We start from the raw sequence: 20,030 nt of genomic DNA, 5'->3' as shown, positions 1-20,030 counted from the left end.
TTGTCGTGGTTGAGCTTGGGAGGGGTCCTCTCTGCCTCTTGGACACGAATGCTTGTTTCCCTTGCTAGATTGGGGATGTTTTCAGCTACAGTTTGTTCAAATATCTCTTCTAGACCTCTGTTTTTCTCCATCCGCTTGGTGATGCTGATTATTCTGACATTGGAACATTTCATTGAGTCAGTAATCTCCCGTAACCTACATTCTTGAGATTGGATTTTTTTGAGCCAAGTTTCTATTTTNTAACCTACATTCTTGAGATTGGATTTTTTTGAGCCAAGTTTCTATTTTATCTTTCTCTTCTACTAACCCATCCTCCAATTCATTGATACGTTCTTCTGCCTCATTCACCCTGGCCGTCAGTGCATCTAGTTTTGACTGCATTTGATTCATAGAATTTTTAATTTCTGCCAGATGCGCTCTCATTTCTGCCCTTAGGGATTCTATATTCTCATTAACATTTTTGTTAATACTTTTTTCAAGTCCACACATCATCTAGACCATTGTTACTCTGAATTCCATTTCTGATAATTTGGTTATATCCATATCCATTAGTTCTGTGGCAGAGGCCACAGACTCATTGTCTTTTCTTTGTTGGAGGGGATTTCTCCTTCTCGTCATTCTGATGAGAGGTTGTGGGGTTGTCCAGAGTCCAAATTATTGACCAGGACCCAGGCAATGCGCACTTGTTTTATAGGGACCTTAGGAATGTGGGCTTCTTGATTTTTCAGCCTGCCTTCTGGGGGAGGGGCCTGCCGCGCTGATACTCAGGCAACCCTGTTTGGGTAGAGTCTCTGTGTCCCCTGCAAGGGGGGATGGGGATGGGCACACTGTGAGCCGGTATTTCCAGGCTTTTGTTCTCTGGTGGCTTTCCCTGGCGGTTTGCTGTGCCTCTTCTGAGATTCAGAGCAGCAGTGGCTGAATCTCAGCCTCTGTCTCAAAACAGAGGGATCGCAGACCGCTCTCACTGGCGTTCTGGCCACTTTAACTCTGTTTCTGTTGGTGCTACTAAACCCTGCAGTGTCCCGGGATGTGCGCCCCACAGCCGGCGTCCCAGACCTCAATTCCAGGACCAGCACGTCTCTGTCTTTTGTGTTTCTAACACCGCCAGCCAGCAGCCGCCTCCGCATGCTCCGGAGCTCCGTTTCAGTGTGGTTGGCACGCACTCCAGAGCTCTCGTTTTCAGACTGGTCACGCACATTCCCCGGCTCACGGTCTCAGTGCTCTCTTACGGGTGCCGGTCCGCGAGTCCACCCGCTCCCCAGTGCAGGTGGCTACCACTTCCTGGCATCTGAACGTGGCGGCTCCCTCCACCTTCTGTTTATCTTCCAATATCTGTGCTCAGCTTTATGGCTCCCCGCTTCATACCTCTATACTCAGCACTGGAGATGTTCATTTGTAGAGATCCAGATGTATCTTCCTGCGTCTCAGGCTGATTCCGTGGATGATCAGGATGGTCTGGTACCTATCCAGCTCGACTCAGGGGACCAGCTGAAAAAGGGGACCCTACTCCTCCGCCATCTTAACTCTAGGGTTTTCTATATATAGTATTATGAGAAACAGTGATAGTTTGCTTCTTCCTTCCCAGTTTGGACGCCTTTTATTTCTTTTTCTTGTTTGATTGCTGTGTCTAGGACTTTCAGAACTATGTTGAATAAACTGGCAAGAGTGGACATCCATGTCTTGTTCTTGATCATAGAGGAGAAGCTCTTGGTTTTTCGCCATTGCATATGGTGTTAGCTATGGGTTTGCCAGTAATGTCCTGTATTATTTTGAGGTATCTTCCATCTATACATACTTTATTGAGAGTTTTTACCATAAATGGCTGTTGAATTTTGCCAGATGCTTTTTCTGCATCTATTGAGATGATCGTGTGATTTTTTCTTTTGTTAATATAGTGTACCATGTTGATTGATTTGTGAATATTGAACAGTCCTTGCATCCCTGGAATAAATCCCACTTGATCGTGGTATATGATCCTTTTAACGTATTGTTGAATTCAATTTGCTAGTATTTATTGAGGAATTTTACATCTGTGTTTATCAGGGTTATTGGCCTATAATTTTCCTTTTTTGTAAAAGTGTCTTTGGTTTGTTATCAAGGTAATGCTGGCCTTATAGAATGAATTTGGAAGTGTTCCTTTCTCTTAAAATTTGTAGAGTAGTTTGAGAAGAGTAGATATTAACTCTTCAAATGTTTGGTAGAATTCACCTGGGAACCCACTGATCCTGGACTTTGTTTGTTGAGAGCTTTTTTGATTACTGATTCAGTATCATTATTAGTAATTGGTCTGTTAAGATTTTGTTTCTTCCTGATTCATTCTTGTAAAATTGCATATTTCATTTCTTATAGGTTGTCCAATTTGTTGGTATGTGATTTTTCGTAGTAGTCTCTTATTTTTTTATTATAATAATATTTTTTATTATATTATGTTAGTCACCATACAGTACATCCCTGGTTTTTGATGTAAAGTTTGATGATTCATTAGTTGCATGTAACACCCAGTGCACCATGCAATACGTGCCCACCTTACTACCCATCACCAGCCTATCCCATTCCCCCACCCCCCTCCCCTCTGAAGCCCTCAGTTTGTTTCTCATAGTCCATAGTCTCTCATGCTTCATTCCCCCTTCTGATTGCCCCCCCTTTCTTTATCCCTTTCTTCTCCTACCGATCTTCCTAGTTCTTATGTTCCATAGATGAGAGAAACCATATGGTCTTTGTCTTTCTCTGCTTGACATAGTAGTCTCTTATAATCCTGTGTATTTCTGTGGCGTTAGTTGTAACCTCTCTTTCATCTCTGATTTTATTTATATAGGCCCTCTCTTTTTTCCTTGATGAATTTGGCTAAAGGTTGATTAATTTTGTTTAAATTTTCAAAGAAGCAGTTCTTAGTTTCATTGATCTTTTCCATTTTTTCTTTTTACTATTTTATTTCTGCTCTGGTCTTTGTTATTTTTTTCTTCGATTAACTGTGGGATTTGTTTTTCTTTTTCTAGTTCTTTTAGGTGTAAGATTACATTAAAGTAGATTTTTCTTGTTTTTTTGAGGTAGGCTTGTATTGCTCGGAACTTTCCTCTTGGAACTGCTTTGGTTGCATCCCATAGATTCTGGAATGTTGTGTTTCCATTTTTATTTGTCTTAAGGTAATTTTTTAATTTCCTCTTTGATTCCTTTGTTGACCCATTGGTTATTTAATACGTTGTTTAGCATCAAGGTGTTTGTGTTTTTTCCAGTTTTTTTTTCTTGTAATTGATTTCTAGTTTTATACCATTGTAGTTGGAATAGATGCTTGATATGGTTTCAGTCTTAAATTTGTTGAGATTGGTTTTGTGGTCTAACATGTATCTAGTCTCAAGAATGTTCCATGTGGGGGCACCTGGGTAGTGCAGTCGTTAAGCGTCTGCCTTCGGCTCAGGGTGTGATCCCGGCGTTCTGGAAACGAGCCCCACATCAGGCTCCTCTGCTGGTAGCCTGCTTCTTCCTCTCCCACTGGCTGTCTCTCTGTCAAATAAATAATTAAATAAATCTTCAAAAAAAAAAAAAAAAGAATGTTCCATGTGCAATTGAAAAAAATATGTAGATTGCTGTTTGGGGTTAGAATGATCTGTGTATATGTTAAGTCCATCTGGTCTAATGTGTTGTTTAAGTTCACTTTTTCCTTACTGATTTTCAGTCTGGATGACCTATTCATTGATGTAAGATTATTAATGTCCCTGTTATTATTATACTACTGTCATTTTCTCACATTATATTTGTTAATGTTTGCTTTATATATTTCGGTGCTTCTACATTGGGTGTTTATATATATTTACTGTTATATTCTCTTGTATTGATTTCTTGATCATTATGTAATGCCCTTATTTGTCTTATTACGGTCTTTGTTATGAAGTCTATTTTTGTCTAATATATGTATTGCTACTCCAGCTTTCTTTTCTCTTCATTTGCATGGAGTATCTTTTTTCCATCCCTTTATTTTCAGCCTCTATGTGTCTTTAGGTCTGAGGTGAGTCTCATAGGCAGCATGTAGATGGGTGTTTGTTTGTTTTTTTTATCCATTCAGTTGCTCTGTGTCTTTTGATTGGGCATTTAGTCCATTTACATTTAAGGTAATTATGACAGGTATGTACTTATTGCCATTTTGTTATTGTTTTCTGGTTGTTTTTGTAGTGCTGTTTTTTTCTTCTCTTGTTCTCTTTTCTGTGAGTTTATGACTTTCTTTAGTGTTATGATTGGTTGTCTTTTTATTTTTTGTGTACCTATTATAGATTTTGGGTTTGTGGTTACCATGAAGTTCATATATAACACTCTAATTATGGTGGTCTATATTAAGTGAATGGTTACTTAAGTTTGAACACATTCTAAAACACTCCCCTACCACCATGTTTTTTGTTTTTGATGTCATATTTAACTCTTTTTATTTTGTGTGTCCCATAACTAATTATTGTAGGTACAGTTCACTTTATTACTTTTGTCTTTTAATCTTCATACTAGCTTTATAAATGGTTCTTCCAATACCTTTTTTACCAGTGAGATTTTTTTCTTTCATAAATTTCATACTTCTGGTTATGGCCTTTAACTGCTTTAAAAAGTCCTTTTAATATTTCTTGTAAGTTTGGTTTTAGTGGTGATGAACTTCTTTAACTTTTGTTTGTTTGGGGAACTGTTTATGTCTCCTATTCTGAATAGTAATCTTGCTGGGTACTCTTGGTTGTAGGGTTTTCCATTCAGAACTTTGACTACATCATGCAACTCCCTTCTGGTCCTTAAAGTTTCTGCTAAAAATCAGCCTTATAGGTGTTCCCTTGTTACATAATTAGTTGTTTATCTCTTGCTGCTTTTTAGATTCTATCTTGGGGCATCTGGGTGGCTCAGTTGGTTAAGTGTCTGCCTTCGGCTCAGGTCATAATCCCAGAGTCCTAGAATCGAGCCCTCCATTGGGCTCCTTGCTCAGCAGGGGGCCTGCTTCTCCTCCCTCTGCCTGCTGCTTCCCCTGCTTGTACTCACTCTCTCTCTGTCAAATAAATAAAATCTTTAAAAAAAAAAAAAAGATGCTCTGTTTAATTTTTGACATTTTAATTATTGTGTATCTTGATGTACACTTCCTTGGGTTAATCTCATTTGGAGTTTCTCTGCTTCCTGGACATGGATGTCTGTTTCCTTCCCCAGGTTAGGGAAGTTTTCAGTTACTATTTCTTCAAATAAGTTTTCTACCCCTTTCTCTGACTCAACTCCTTCTGAGACCCCTAATATACAAATGTTAGTAATTTGATGTTGTCCCAGAAGTCCTTTAAAGTATTCTAATTTTTTCAAGTTCTTCATTCTTTTTGCTGCTCAGCTTGGATAATTTCCACTACACTCTCTTCCAGATTGCTGTTTGGTTCTTCTGTATTATCTAATCTGCTGTTGATTTCCTTCTAATTTATTTTTCATTTCATTTATTGTATTCTTTAGCTCTGATTGGTTTTTTTTTAAATATTTTCTGTCTCTTTGTTGAGCTTCTCACTGTGTTCATCCATTCTTATCCTAAGTTCAGTGAGCATCTTTATGACTTTTACATTGAACTCTATCCAATAGATTATTCATCTTCATTTTGTGTAATTCTTCTTCTGAAGTTTTTTCTTGTTCTTTCATTTGGACCATATCCTTCTGTTTCCTCATTTTGCCTGTCTTTCTGTATTTGTTTCTATTAGGTCAATCAATTCCTGGTCTTGAAGGAGTAGCCTTACGTAGAAGGCATCCTGGAGGGCCCAGAAGCACAGTCCTCCCCAGGTCACCAGAACCAGGTGCTGCAGGGGTATTCCCTGTATGGGGTTCATTCTCTCACCTTTTTTGATTGGGCTGCAACTCTTGTGGGCACACTGGTAGGTGGGGCTGTCTACATCTCCCCCTGCCAGCCAATTTGGGTGGGTGCTGATCCAGGCCAATGCTTCCCACTGAACGCAGTGAGGCAAGAGATGCTTTTAGGAGGTGCTAGTCCCAGCCAATGCCACCTGCCAGTTGGTGTGGTGAGTCCACAAGGCAACGCTGAAGAGAGAAGCATGTGGTGCTAAGAGTAGATGGAGAATGTCAGAAGTGGAACACACCAGTACTTCCATTCCCAGAGAAAGTTCCTACAGATCCCTGGCCCTCCAGCACACAGCCTAAAATCAGTCAGTAAATTTCCTTTACATATGGCTGAGGCACTTTTTAAACTGCTGCTTTTGTGCTGGTTCTCAGAGCAATTAAATTTGTGCATGGGACCTTTTAAGAACAGAGTCTTGGTTTCCTATAGCCTCCCTACTGTCCCAGAATTAAGCCCCATTGATTGTCAAAGCTGGACATTATGGGCACTTCTTCAGGTGCATGTCCCCAGGGCAGAGTCTGAAGCTCTGTCTGTGGTATCTCTCCCCCTGTGAGTCACTGGACTCCTAGTATAAGTCCCAGTCAGATTGCATCTCTGTCCCTTCTACCCTTCTCCATGTGGCTTTTTCTTTATATCTTTAGCTGTGAAATAGCTAATCTTTAGGTTGTTCCCAGAAAGAGTTGTTCTTATTTAGTTTGAAGCCTTGTTTGTCTGGGGAAGGAGATGAGCTCAGGATCCTCCTGTTCCACCCACTTGCTCCTCCAGCTGTTTCTTTTACTCTTGCTTTCATTCTTGTTCTGAAAACACATTTCTGAGTACCAGTACTCCAGTAACTAGACGTACTTTCAAAAGCAAAGGACATAATGTAAGACAAAAATCTGATGAAACAAATGCATAACCCTATTCACTTGATAAGACTTTTTTTGTGGGCCAAGCCTACAGAAAGAGGCAGTGATAGTCAATTAACCCTTAAAATAAAAAATTGCCTTAATTGTTCATATGTAATTATGGTAAAACCATGTATGAATTCATAAAGGTTTTAGTATGTTCACCTGAGTTTTATCAGTAAATATGGGATGGATAGAAATGGTCATTTAGCTATGACACAGTTTGTCATTTATTTATTTGAAGTGGACCAAAAATGAAATACTGAAAACATGGCCCAGTTTTTTATATGACTGACCCATCCAGATTTTAGAGGCAATGGAAAGAATGAAACACACACATATACACACACATGCACACAAATAAATGACTTAGCTCCTAGTCATTTATGATGAAATAGAGCTATCTCAGAGGTGATTTTTTCATGTAGCCTTAAGCTTAAAGCTAAATTTTAAATTTTCGTTCACTAAAGTGAAACTTGCATATTCCAGTAGTCAGTCTTTTAAGAGAACTAAAACTAGTCTTTTAATAACTGCAGCTGCATTTCTCAGGTACAAAAATGTTTTAATATAGTAAACTAAAATTTAGATTTAAGTCATTTATAAAAGTTTCCTTTAGAGAAGTTAAAGATAGATTTTTAATATTGGGCATGAGTTTTGGTGTTTTGTTTGTTTGTTTGTTTTAAACATGGCATTTTTAAGACATCTTTCAATTGCCTAATATATGCCAGAAGCTATGCTGGGTACTGGGAGAGTTACACAGACTCAATTTTGTATTCCACCTCAGCAACTTTGGGCTATGTCTGTGGACAAAATGCCCAACCTCTCTGCCTCAAATTTCCCATCTATTTAATGGGGATAATTGTCTGTGTACCTTCCAAGATTAAAATAATATAAAGGTTTTTTTAGCATATTACCTGGAACTTAGAAAAGATGATAGTGGGGAAAATGCATATGGCACATTTTTTGCCTTTGAGGGTTTACAAATCTAGTTAGACAGATAGATATGTTAAATAAATAGTACTTGTGTTCTTGGTATAGCCCTGCCTTCTGTGGTGAAGGAAGAGTATTTATTACTTATGGATTCTACTTGCTATTATTCTCAGCTATCTGCTCTGTTAACATTTAAAGGTACCCCTGTACCATGGATTCAGACCTTTGATGTTTAGTCTCACAATAGTTGTCAAATTTGCCAGTCTACTTTGTCTTGTAATATTAAAATCTGTATTTAAAAGTATCCCAGGATTACAGATTTTGTCCACTTTTAGAACTGTATCTATGGAGTCTAATTAATGTTTCACTATTTTAAAATAGAAATTCCATTGCTTTATGTAACAAAACCAGTCCAGTTATAAATATTCCCATTAAAAGAGATTAGCTGTGAAGCCAGAATTATTTAAATCTCACATTATAATTAGTTTTTTTCCCCAGTATTTTTGAGTTTGAAGTTTTAGGACAGATTGAAGTATAGTTTTAACCTTTGGGTTCTATTTATTCATTTATTATTTTTAAATTTCAAGTTTGCTCAGGCTTCACCACCTTTCCTCTTCTAGTTGAAATAGGTTATGCAAATTTTTCTTGCTTGCTTTATAACTGAACTTTCTGCAAAGTTTATTTCTGTCTCTTTGTGGTCAGGTCGTTATCTCAGAGTAATTTTTCCCTCCCATTTATTTTGCCAGGGCAGGGGGGTGCAGGTAGGGACTGCCCACCACTCATAATTATGGGCCCAGATTCATCAGAGCTTTTTAAATTCCAGTAAGAGGAACTCTTGTGTAGTCACACCTTTACTAATGCACTTTCTTGGGGGTTTCTTTTCTTTTTTTATTTCTTATGATGTGTAAGATGCCTTTTGAGCTGCCCTTTTTATTTTAACTGAATTATGGTTTCAGGTATACAACATAGTGATTCGATGACTCTATACTAATGCTTTGCTCAGCAGAAGTGTAGCTACTGTCACCATATAATGCTATTACGATACCATTAACTGTATTTCCTGTGCTATACCTTTCATCCCCATTACTTGCTCATGCCATAACTAGAAATTTGTACTTCCCACTCCCTTTCACCCATTTTGCCCATCCTCTCACCACTGGGGTGTTTCTTTTTTACTGAATCATTTTTTTATGGTCAGAAACTTTATTTTCTGTCATGTGCCGAGCAAGGTTTTCTGAAGCAGCTAACAGTTACTCCGGTTACCTTTGGGAAACCTCACAACTACCTATCTTTATCATAGGGCTGATATTTTGGTGTCTTAATTGTATTTGTTTCACTTTGTAGGGGAAGAAAAAAAGTTTTCCCTCTACCATATTGTGGGTTCATTCCCTGGAAATTAGACTGACAAAAAAGGGGGGAAAATAATTAACAAGAGAAAAACAGTTTATTAACATGTGCAGTGCACATCATGCTGAAGAAACCTCACATGATGAATAACTCAAATGAGTAGTTAGAATTTGGGCTTGTATAGCATCTTAACAAAGAATAATAAATTCATAAAGAAGTGACAGGTTAAAAGAAAAGGATTTTAGACTTCCAAAGTCAGGAAATTATGAAAAGGTAAATATATTTAGGAAACTAATGGAATATGTGGGTTATTTGTCTAGGTCCATCTTGGTACCAACTTTCCATCTTCTTCATGCCCATAAAACTTCTTGGGAGGGGGATTTATGGAAGCCCTCATTTCTGAGACATTTCTGTGTTTAGTCCAATAAGGGAGGCTCTGGGAAGGCTCTTTCTACATTTGTGGATTCTCATTTGCCTCCAGCTCAAAATAATCTTTATGACAGAGTGACATATAGTGCTACACTTCAACTTCTCCTTGAATTTGAGCTTCTGAAGAGCAGAACTATGTTTCTTCTCTGTTTCCCTGAATGATAGTACCAAGCAGGCAACAATCACTCAGATAAATGTTTGTTGAGTTAATGAACAGAGCCCATCAACTCTTTTGGCAGTCAGCTCATATGGTACTCCCCCAGTTCATACTTACTATTCTCCAACAAAGGAATTGCTAGAGACTTCCTGATGTCTTGGTAGCAGATAGTTTGGTCAACTCTCTCTTTGGTGGTAAAGATTCATGTTGATTAAATGTAACTCATGGAATGTACTTACATAAATTGGGAATATACTTGATCACTCATTTCCTTTTCAGAAGTGCTCACAGATGCCAGATGGTCAAGTGCCTAGTCTTTCTTATAAAGAGACCAGTTAAATGAATGTTCTTACTAATATAACAAAATAAAAATTATTATTTAAAAAATAATAAAAAAATAAAAATAAAATAAATGTTCTTTTAATTTTTTAGTGATTAAAGAAACTCTTTAACTAGAACTACAGAGTACCTAACTAGTAACTAACTAAAATGTTCCTAAGTGGGGGGAAAACATTCAAATTCAAAATCACATTAATTCCTAATAAATGTTTTCAAACATGAAATTAAAGCACGTGAATCTAGAAACATACATATTTACAATTTATAGTCATTTCAATCTCTGAATCTCACTTTTCTACTATATTTTTGTTTGTATTTTACTTCTGCCTTGCATGCTCCATAGTTCTTTTTTTGCAGTATTTTATAACCTGCATATTTTTCTCAGACACAGTTTTCTGACAGATTAAATGTCTTAGCAATTCAATTTTAATGATTACTATTGTTTCTTATGTTAATAGTAAATTTAAAATAATGATAATGCATTATTAGACATTATAATCTGTAACCAATTAGGTAATTTAAAAGGAGATTTTGTTTAGAGCCAACTGTTCTCTTTTACCCTCCATAAGTAGGTAAAGGGTAAAACATCCTTACGTATATGCTGTATACAACCCAGAATTTTCCAAGGAGAGTTAGTTCTACAGGAGAAGCAAGCCATCAGCCATTCTTTGAGAACATAAAGGCCCCTTACTTACTTCATTTCCAACTCTTTGGAAGAGGAAGAGACACTTAGAAACTATACAGCTAGCCCTACATCCTCTCTAGAACCCCTTCTCCTTTTGGCACACATGCACATTGAGGTCTTCTCTACCTTTCATAATGGGGTAAGAAAGATGTTTTGAAACAAATCTTTGACTCTTGACCAAGTGTAAAGCCAAAAAACCACTCAAATTGTAATTGGTAGCAGTTAAGAAACACTAAGAATAAAAGCAAAAACCATACACACAAAAATTTTATCAAAATAGTTTTGTGAGTTTTCCTTTCCTGTTTTAAAAGATTTTTTTAAATTGCTTTATGGTTGTTTTTCCTTTTCCAAAAGAAACTGAATTAAAAATTATTATAACCCTCTATAACTATACTGTTTTGAAGTCTGCCTGTCTACAAAACTATAGCCAAGGTACCTCATTTGTTGCCAGTTTAATTCTGGGAAAAGAATCAAGAAGCAAATGCTCTTGAGTGAGACACAAGCAAATTAAGTCTATTGAGATAAAATGAATAATGTATTCTTTTCTTTTCCTCTTATCCTTTTTGGTTTCTTTTCCTATGGATATGTGAAAGCATTTTGAGTATATTCACTATAGACTAATACTTGTGATCTCCTTACACAGTAATATAGGAAGCAATCAAAACTGGTAGAAATGGCTAAGGAGAAATTTTGGTGAATAAAAGCAGGTAATATACAAATGCCAGTTAAATAATTTTTTGTGGCCACATGAAAATTTTCATAATTGGTTCTAATAATAATGGTTATTAGTCAATAATTGAGAAATAGGTAAACATGAAAAAGAAAAAATCATTCATAATCATTCTGTGCAGCAAAAATCACTGTTGAAATTGTATTGTTTTTTAATCATTTATTTTTTATGTACATAATACATATTTTTAACACACTTTAGATGTCTTCTATATTCTGATTTTATTTTCACTTGACATTAGATTTGGGTATTTTCCCAATTTGCTAAATAGTTTTTGAAATTTTTATTTTTTTATGGTTCATAGAATCCTGTCCAGTGAATAAACCAATAATTTATTTATTCAGTTCCCTGTTGTGGGGCATACAGTTTGTTTTCAACTGGTTACTGTTATAACAAGTCTGCATGTATATAATTGCTAGTGAGATTAAACGTTTTTTCGTATACTTCTTGAGTGGGTATGTAGTTTATGAAAAAATTGTGTGTAAGGTACTTAATGTTTCTATCACAGATCTAAACGAACCAAGATATTACTAAAGCTAAATAAGCAGAAAGAAGAAGAGCACCGCAGATTACAGTTGCAACTTCAAAGACAGAGAGCCATGAGATTGTCCCGAGAATTACGGCTGAGTATGCTCGAAATAGTTCATCCAGGTGGGTGGCAATGTCAATTTTATAAGTGTAAAAATGTTTAAAGTATCTTAATGAACCAGATTTCCCACTATCTGATGATTTTTTCCTTTTAATTTGGACCTTTCTCCTGTTTTCTCCCTTCTCAGGTAAACCTTATTAAATCTTGAGTCAAAAAAAAAAAGTTACTATTTTTTTTTTTTATTAAGGTCTATCAGTTGATGATGAGCAGTCTCTCTACTAGTTTTATTATCTTTCAGATAAATTAGTGAAACATAAAAATACATGCTTAAAGATGGCTTTCAGAGACATAAAGAATCCCCTCGACCTTAAGTAAGGAGTTAGAATATTGCTACATTCTGGAATCAGAACTTCACTCATATACCACTATAAACCTTGTGCCATCTTGCCACTTTTGATGCACTAAGCTGAAATTAATATTATAGTCTAGGAATCTGAATGGTTTCAAGATTTTTTTTTTGTTCTTCCCCTTCCCCTCCTACTACTCATTCCCAGTGAGTGCTCTTACTAACCTCTTATTTCTCTTTTTTTACCCTTAAATATAGATGTTTCCCAGGGTTCCATCTTCACCTCTTATTCTCATGTTGCTTTTCCTATAGTATCCTGTCCATAACTATAGCTTCAACTACCAACTGAGTGCTTCGCACGCACAAATCTTGTTTTCATCTTCACCTTTCCAAGCTCTGAACCAGCACTTTCTTTTTTTTTTTTTTTGTAAGATTTTATTTATTTATTTGATAGAGAGCGCATGTGCACACTCACTGGGAGGAGGGAGGGGCAGAGGAATAGGGAGAAGCAGACTCCCTGCTGAGCAGGCAGCCCAATATGGGGCTCTATCCCAGGCCCCTGGGATTGTGACCTGAGCCGAAGGCAGACGCTTAACCAGCTGAGTCACCTAGGCACCCCTAAACCAGCACTTTTTAGAAAATGAAATATTCTTTATCTGCACTGTCAAATATGGTTCCTACTGGCTAGACACGGCCATTGAGTACTTGAAATGTGGCTAGCACACATAAGCATCATAATTTTTAATTTTATCTTATTTAAATTAAAGTAGCCATTTGTGGTTAGTGTCTACTATATTGGACAGCACAGCTCTGTAGCCAGCTCCCTACTGGATAGCTTTACTTAGATATCCACATACATCCCAAAAACTAGTCATTATCCTCTCCTCACCCCACCCGTTTCCTCTCCCCGAGTTCCCCATCTCAGGTAATAGCACCAGCAATATACTCAATTTCCCATCTATGAGACATCCTTGAGGTCCTTCTCTCTTTCACATACAACACCTCCCAGAAAGTAAAAAAAGTCACCCGTAGTCATCTGTAGACTTAAGAGAAATTTGGAAGTACACAGAGTAGTTAACATATACACATTTCACCTCTTCCCTCTCATGGTATGGATTGAATTCCTAACCATGTACTTCTGATTCTTTTTTGTAAATATTCTTCCTATTGGATTTTTAACCCTTTCTCATTCCTTTGCCACAAAAAAATTATATGAATCTTTATTTGTTTTTTTTAGTGGTGTTTTTATTGTAATTACTTAACATATTTTATTTCACATTTGCCTCTATCATATTTAAATCTGGCAGGAACAAAATATGTCCCACAAATGTTACTACTAAGTTTGATTGTATCAGTGTTATTTTAGGAAATATGTGTGGACTTGTTTCTTTTTTTTTTTAATNGCAGCTATGAACATTGGGGTGCATATGGCCCTTCTCTTTACTACGTCTGTATCTTTGGGGTAAACACCCAGTAGTGCAATGGCTGGGTCATAGGGTAGTTCAATTTTTAACTTTTTAAGGGACCTCCACACTGTTTTCCAGAGTGGCTGTACCAACTTGCATTCCCACCAACAATGTAGGAGGGATCCCCTTTCTCCACATCCTCTCCAACAATTGTTGTTTCTTGCCTTGTCTATTTTGCCATTCTAACTGGCATAAGGTGGTATCTCAGTGTGGTTTTGATTTGAATTTCCCTGATCAGCCTATATGAATCTTTAAAGAACATGCATAATCTGAGAAAGCTTTTGGAGTTTTTTGTTTCTGCTATCTTAGAACCATTGTAAAATAATAAACTTGGGGAAATGAATGAACAATGTTTAAAGAAACAAAAAGACTGCAAGATTATTGTTATCATTATCCTGATTCCAGAACTTGAGAAAGCATAGCAGTTGAGTATGTTGTAATAGTGTCTGTCATCTTTTTAGGTCAGGTGGAAAAATATAATCGGGAAATAGAAGAGAAATCAGCATTGATTATCCAGAAACACTGGAGAGGGTACAGGGAAAGGAAAAATTTTCGCCAACAGAGGCCATCTCTCACGGAGTATAAAGCAGCTGTCATACTTCAGAGAGCAGTGAGTCTAATGTAGTAAAAAGATTACTGGATTAGGAGGCAAAAACATGGATTCAAAGCTGACCTTGTATATATACCTGCTGTAAAATCTTGGTCTAGTCACTTAGCTTTTCTGAGTCTTAGTTTCTTTCTCTATAAAATAAGTACCTCCTTACCACTGGACAAACTGATTTAGACACTCAGTCCTTAGTACTTCTATAGAACCCTGTACATCATTTATCATACTGCAGTGTTGTTATTTTTTTTTTCTTTCTTTCTTTCTTGGTCTGTGACTTCCTTGGGGATAAGGAACTAAGTCTTATCTATTGTTGTCAGCTTTCAGCATGTGTTTGTTGTATGAATGGATGGTTACCCTACCTTTTTCACTCAGTTGTTATGTGAATGAGATGACCCAATTTATGGGAAAGTATTTTGTAAATTGCAAAGTCTATACTAGTTCAGCACATCATAGTTTATTTTTTTAATGTACAGATAATATATTAGATATCACTGGATCACTATAATTCTTGAATTATAGAATGGTGTTCTTAAATGATAATTTTCCTTGGATTTAGTAATATTTATTGCCTTGGAAAAGCATAGCACACAAAGGTGTTTATTTCATTTAATGACCAATTTCCTAACATCTGTTATTCACTTATACCTGTTAACTTTCATATTAGGATTTCAGGTCCTATAGCATTTTGTAGTCCTTTATTGTTGAACTTTGGGTTAATTTCAGCTTTTCACAGTGATAGATTTTGAATAGTCTCTTTGTTAATTCTCTGTGATTAACGTTTTACAAAGATTATTAAAAACCACTCAAAAAATAGGTTAGAGTAAGTACTACAGAAATAGGAAGAGATTTTTCTGTGGCATCCTTCTTCCTCAGGCTTTTCTGGTGATGTCAGGCTATATCTGCAACAAACAATCCAGTACTATCACCAAACCACATCTGTACCTGCATTTTACCCTCTATTAAACAGGGCCATCTAAGAATTAACCCATGGATATCAGTGTTGGACATACTTCTTTTAGAGGAACCCTTGGGTCCTTTCTAATACCTTTACCTCATGGTTATCTCCTTTCTTAAATGCTCCCCTGTCAGCGAATCAGCTGGGCCCTTATTAAATTGAATTACTATCTTGCCTATTTAGATAAACCCAAAATTTTATAAAAGGGTCCTCTACTCTAAAGTGAGATACCCCAATTTGTCTGCCATTCCTTAAAGAAGCACAGAGGTCTTTATAGGAGGATATCTGAGGGCTATGAAGGCAAAGTTATTTCGGCTTTCACACTTGTCTTTGGCATAAGAGGAAAAAGATTTGTTACATCTGCCTTATATCTCCCCCACCCAAAAGGAGTATGGGTCTTCATTGTAAGAACAAAAAGGGATGGGTCAAGGTCGTGTTTTTAGTCTTTGCAGCTCACTACTGAAAATAATGGTGAAGCAAAGCAAAGCTAGGCAAAAGTAGAAAGGTAAGAAGAGGATTCCTTTCAAAGAAGGAAAAGAGAAAGAAAAATTATTAAGTATAGAGAGGGAAGAAAAATGAAAATAGTAGAAAAAATTAGAATAGGGCAATCAGTGGTCAGTAAATGGCACATTTTGCTACATTTTGAAGCATCCTTTTCTAAGACATACTATAGACCTGCATATAGACTGTGTCCAATACAGTAGTACCCACTAACCATATGTGACTACTTGAGTACTTGACATGTAGCTAGTCAAAATTGAAATGTGCAGTAAGTGTGAAATGCCCACCACATTTTGAAGACTTAATATGAGAGTGTAAAATACTTCATTAATAATTTTTACATTGAATACATGTTGGATAATTTACATATATTTACATATATTGAGTTATACTATGTTTACATAACCTAGCCTATGCAAAATATTAATTTCACTGGTTTTTGCTTTTTTTTATATGGCTACTAGAAAATTTAAAATTACATATGTGACTTCCATTATATTTCTGTTAGCACTGCAATTGATCTTGGTAAGAAAGAAAAAGGAATAATTCATTAGTTTCATTGAAAGTAGTAAGAATATCATTTCATTGAACTTGTCCCTTAGAAGGAACTGGTTTTTAGTATTTTTGGCAGGAAAAAGCCAGAACTGGAAGAAAGACCAGAACTGTTTTTACCTTTCTCCCTCCCTTATTTTGTGCAAAAGCAGAGGCATTGTTTCTCATGTACCTAGAAATTGAAAAAAACCCTGTGTAAACTTGCTAATTTCAAGTTACACACCCTTGACATAGACAACTTGGAGTTCTCTGTAGTGTTGAATTTGAAGAGTTAGTTGCATTTTCCCTTTTAATGCTTCAGGATTTTCTTCTCTTGCTTTCTCATCTCTTAAGCTCAGAAGGAAGGTGATTGTTGCTGGTGTTGGTCTCTGGGGCCAGAATAATGGCAATTCTTGCTGCTTGATTATATCAGAAAAGTATTAAAGCACTATTATACATATCCATCACAGACTGACCACAAAACCACTTAGTAAAATAAACCATTAGCAGTTGAGAAAATAAAAAACGGGGCGAGAAATATAATTTCAGAGAGTTCTGAAATGACAAAGAATGGAGAAAAGGTCAAGGTGGGCTTTTTTGATCTAGGGATAGAGATTCTTCTGTTCTGGTACCTTAATTCTGAAGTTCCCAGCATAGCTTGATAAGCCTAGGATGGTGCTAAAAGCAGGAGGTAGAGGAGGGACGGAAGAAGAATCAAGTAAAGGGAAGAATACAAGGAAAGGAGAGAGTCTCTCAACAGAAAAATGCAAGCACAGTTGAAGGCTCCAGTAACATACTAAAATAGGGGTATTAGGGAAATTTTATAAACTGAGTGAGAAGACCTCCAGCCCTGTTTTTTTTTTTTTTTTTCCTCCCTTTAAGTCTCAGTGTGCTGTCAGCCAGGCTTATCTCCTGCAAGCAGTAGATTAAGAGTATTTTCTTTGAGAAATCTGAGAAAAGTTACCAGTTTATTCAAATGGCGTACTTCAAAGAAACAGCTCAGTTCAATAGTTCTATATTGAAGTATGGTAGATAAAGCCTACCAACCTGCCCAGAATTTCTAAACACCTTCTTAGAGCTTACTCTTAAATATTAACTCAAAGTATCATTTGATATCTGAGAAAGCTGAGGCCAAAAGAAACAGAATAAAACTACTTTGTGAAAATAGAGACATTGCAGGGATAAGAAAACTTTTATAAAATCTATTATTTTCTCAGAGCTACTGCATGAAACAAAACCAAGATGCTATGTAAAAGGGGACAAATAGAATAAACATTGGCAGAAGAAAAAGCGAAAGACATAATAAAAGGGCTAGGGAAAAAAAGTTTGGGAAATCTAGAGAGCAGGGCAAAAAGAAAAGATAACCAGTCCAGGATGTCAAACATTCAAACATTTGAAGCAACAGAAAAAAACCTGAGGATAGGAAATCAAATAATTCAAGATTTCCCAGAACTGAATGTTATGAGTTTTAGGTTAAAAGGACTGACTAAATGTTTAATATAAGGATAGAAACACACCCACATTTATTTTACATTACTGTGAAATACACTGGGGACACATACACTTCTCAGTAGCAACATTGGAAGCTAAAGTGTATTGGAGTAAGGCTGTTACATATTTGAGGGAAAATGATTTCCAACTAGAATTCTGCACCCAGCCACACTATCAGTTTAAGGTAAGGGTAGACTAAAGACATTTTCGTGCATCACAAAGTCTTTAAAACAAAGAAGTAACCCAAGAAAAAAGACAATGTGGAATATAAGAAAATGGAAAGGAAAGATGAAAAGAGTCACCAAGATGATGATGCATGGAGATCTCAGGATGATACCTATGCATCAGGCATAAAGAACAGTCAATCCAGATTGGAGCAGGTCAGAAAGCTCCAGAAGATGTATGTCCAACAAAATAAATTTGATAGAATGCCTGATGTATTTTAATGTATTAAGCATTAGGACAGAGTTTAGATGCGTAATCAGTGATAAATGCATAGAAAAGTAAGCACAGGAAAACAACAGACTTACTAATTCTAGAGAAAATAAAAAATGTGCAAAAAAGGAAAAGTAAATCATATGCTATATGGTTCAAAATTGAATGGCCTTTATGTAGCCAGAATTATGTAAACACTGAACTTTGGTTTAACTAAATTTATGATAATATTGGATGTTTGGGGATATGGAAAGTGTGTGGGAGGCCAAGCAGTGAGAGAGTCTTGCATGACTTTCTTCATATGAGAAAGTCAATAGATAATACCTACACCTGAGAAATGACAGAGAAGTAGATGGACAGAAACACCAAAAGAAAAACCTGAAAGAATTAAAGTTGTTGTCTTTGAGGGAGGAGGCAGAGAACTATAGGGTTCTTTGGTAATAATTCTTATAAAACTGATGCTTTAAACAATAGAATTACATCAATGAATTTTTTTCTGGAAAGCGCTGAATAGTAAAATATTTTACACTTTGTGAGCCATGCAGTCTGTTGCAACTATTCAGCTCTATGGTTGTAGCACAAAGAAAACTGTAGGCAATACACAAGCATGAAACTTTAAAATATATTATTTGTATACACTGAATTTTTAATTTCATAGAATTTTTCCATATCACAGTATATTCATTTCCTTTTTGAACTTTTTAACCATGTAAAAGTACAAAACCTTTCTTAACTCTTAAGCCATATAAAAACAGGCAGCAGGCTGAATTTGGTCTGTGGGCAATAATTTGCCAGCTTTTTCCTTAAAGCAATGTGAAATTTAACTGATGAAAGTAAAAACTACAAGGAAGGGAGAAGAGTGAAAAAAAATTGGGCAGAATAATTTCAAATTTTCTCCAAATCTTGCCTGTTTCAAGACTTCTTTTATTAGTTCTTTCTTTCTGAAGGACATGAGGAAGAACATTCAGAAATTACTTTAATCAGTTGCCCCATACTTTACAATTTTATTATATTTCCTCATTTATCAAGCTTTTTCTTACATACTGCCCCTTTGGTCCTCACATTTTTGTAGTCTAAGTAGAATTGGAGTTTGTGTTTTCTATAGACATAGAATCTGTCCTGTGAAGATAAGTGACTTGCCCAAAATCATACACAGTTTATAAGGGACTAGTATTGAGACAAGAACTTATTTCCAGTTTTTTGCTCTTTATTGCTTACTGTACTATGCCCCAAATCATACAGTTTATAAGGGACTAGAATTGAGACAAGAACTCACTTCCTATTTTTTCCTCTTTTTTGCTTTCCATTCAGATAATACGTGAATATATTCTTGTAAAATATTAAAATGCTACAGAAGAATATCATTAAAAAGTCATTGTCCTCCCTCACTCCCTGTCACAATCCCATCCCTCTCCACATGTATACTCAGAGTTAACAACTGTTATAATGTTGTTGCTACCATATGTTATAGAAAAAAATAGTTCTGTTAGTCAGGAATGAAAAATCACAAATCTTTTTTTGCCCCAGACTCTTAAATTTCTAGAGAAGTGTCGTAAGAAAAAGAAGCTATTTGCTCCTTGGCAAGGACTTCAAGATCTCACTGATGCACGCAGAGTTGAACTGAAGCAACAAGTGGATGACTATCTCAGAAGACATCCGGTATGCAGGCTTCTGTGCCATGATATCAGTGTTTCCAGTGCATGATATTCATGTGTTTGTGTGTTTACTATTGATATAAAGTAGTAAGAGTGGCTTTATCATAG

General features: G+C 36.2%; 1 protein-coding gene across 2 annotated transcripts in view; it reads left to right on the top strand.

The window, feature by feature from the left end:
* IQCB1 (IQ motif containing B1) overlaps positions 1–20,030 on the top strand; it is a 68,279-nt gene that overhangs the window by 28,371 nt on the left and 19,878 nt on the right. For both annotated transcript variants that reach the window (XR_004624954.1, XM_034659303.1), the window contains exons 11-13: positions 11,855–11,997; positions 14,209–14,357; positions 19,795–19,926. Coding sequence is in view for 1 of the 2 variants with exons in the window: in XM_034659303.1 (XP_034515194.1) it covers positions 11,855–11,997; positions 14,209–14,357; positions 19,795–19,926 (424 nt within the window). In the remaining variant the exon portion in view is untranslated. The remainder of the gene's footprint in view (positions 1–11,854; positions 11,998–14,208; positions 14,358–19,794; positions 19,927–20,030) is intronic.

The sequence above is a fragment of the Ailuropoda melanoleuca genome, chromosome 1 (genome assembly GCF_002007445.2).
Source record: "Ailuropoda melanoleuca isolate Jingjing chromosome 1, ASM200744v2, whole genome shotgun sequence".
In the NCBI taxonomy this organism is placed as follows: domain Eukaryota; kingdom Metazoa; phylum Chordata; class Mammalia; order Carnivora; family Ursidae; genus Ailuropoda; species Ailuropoda melanoleuca.
Note: the sequence above shows the minus strand (reverse complement) of the source record. Positions and strands in the feature narration are given on the sequence as shown.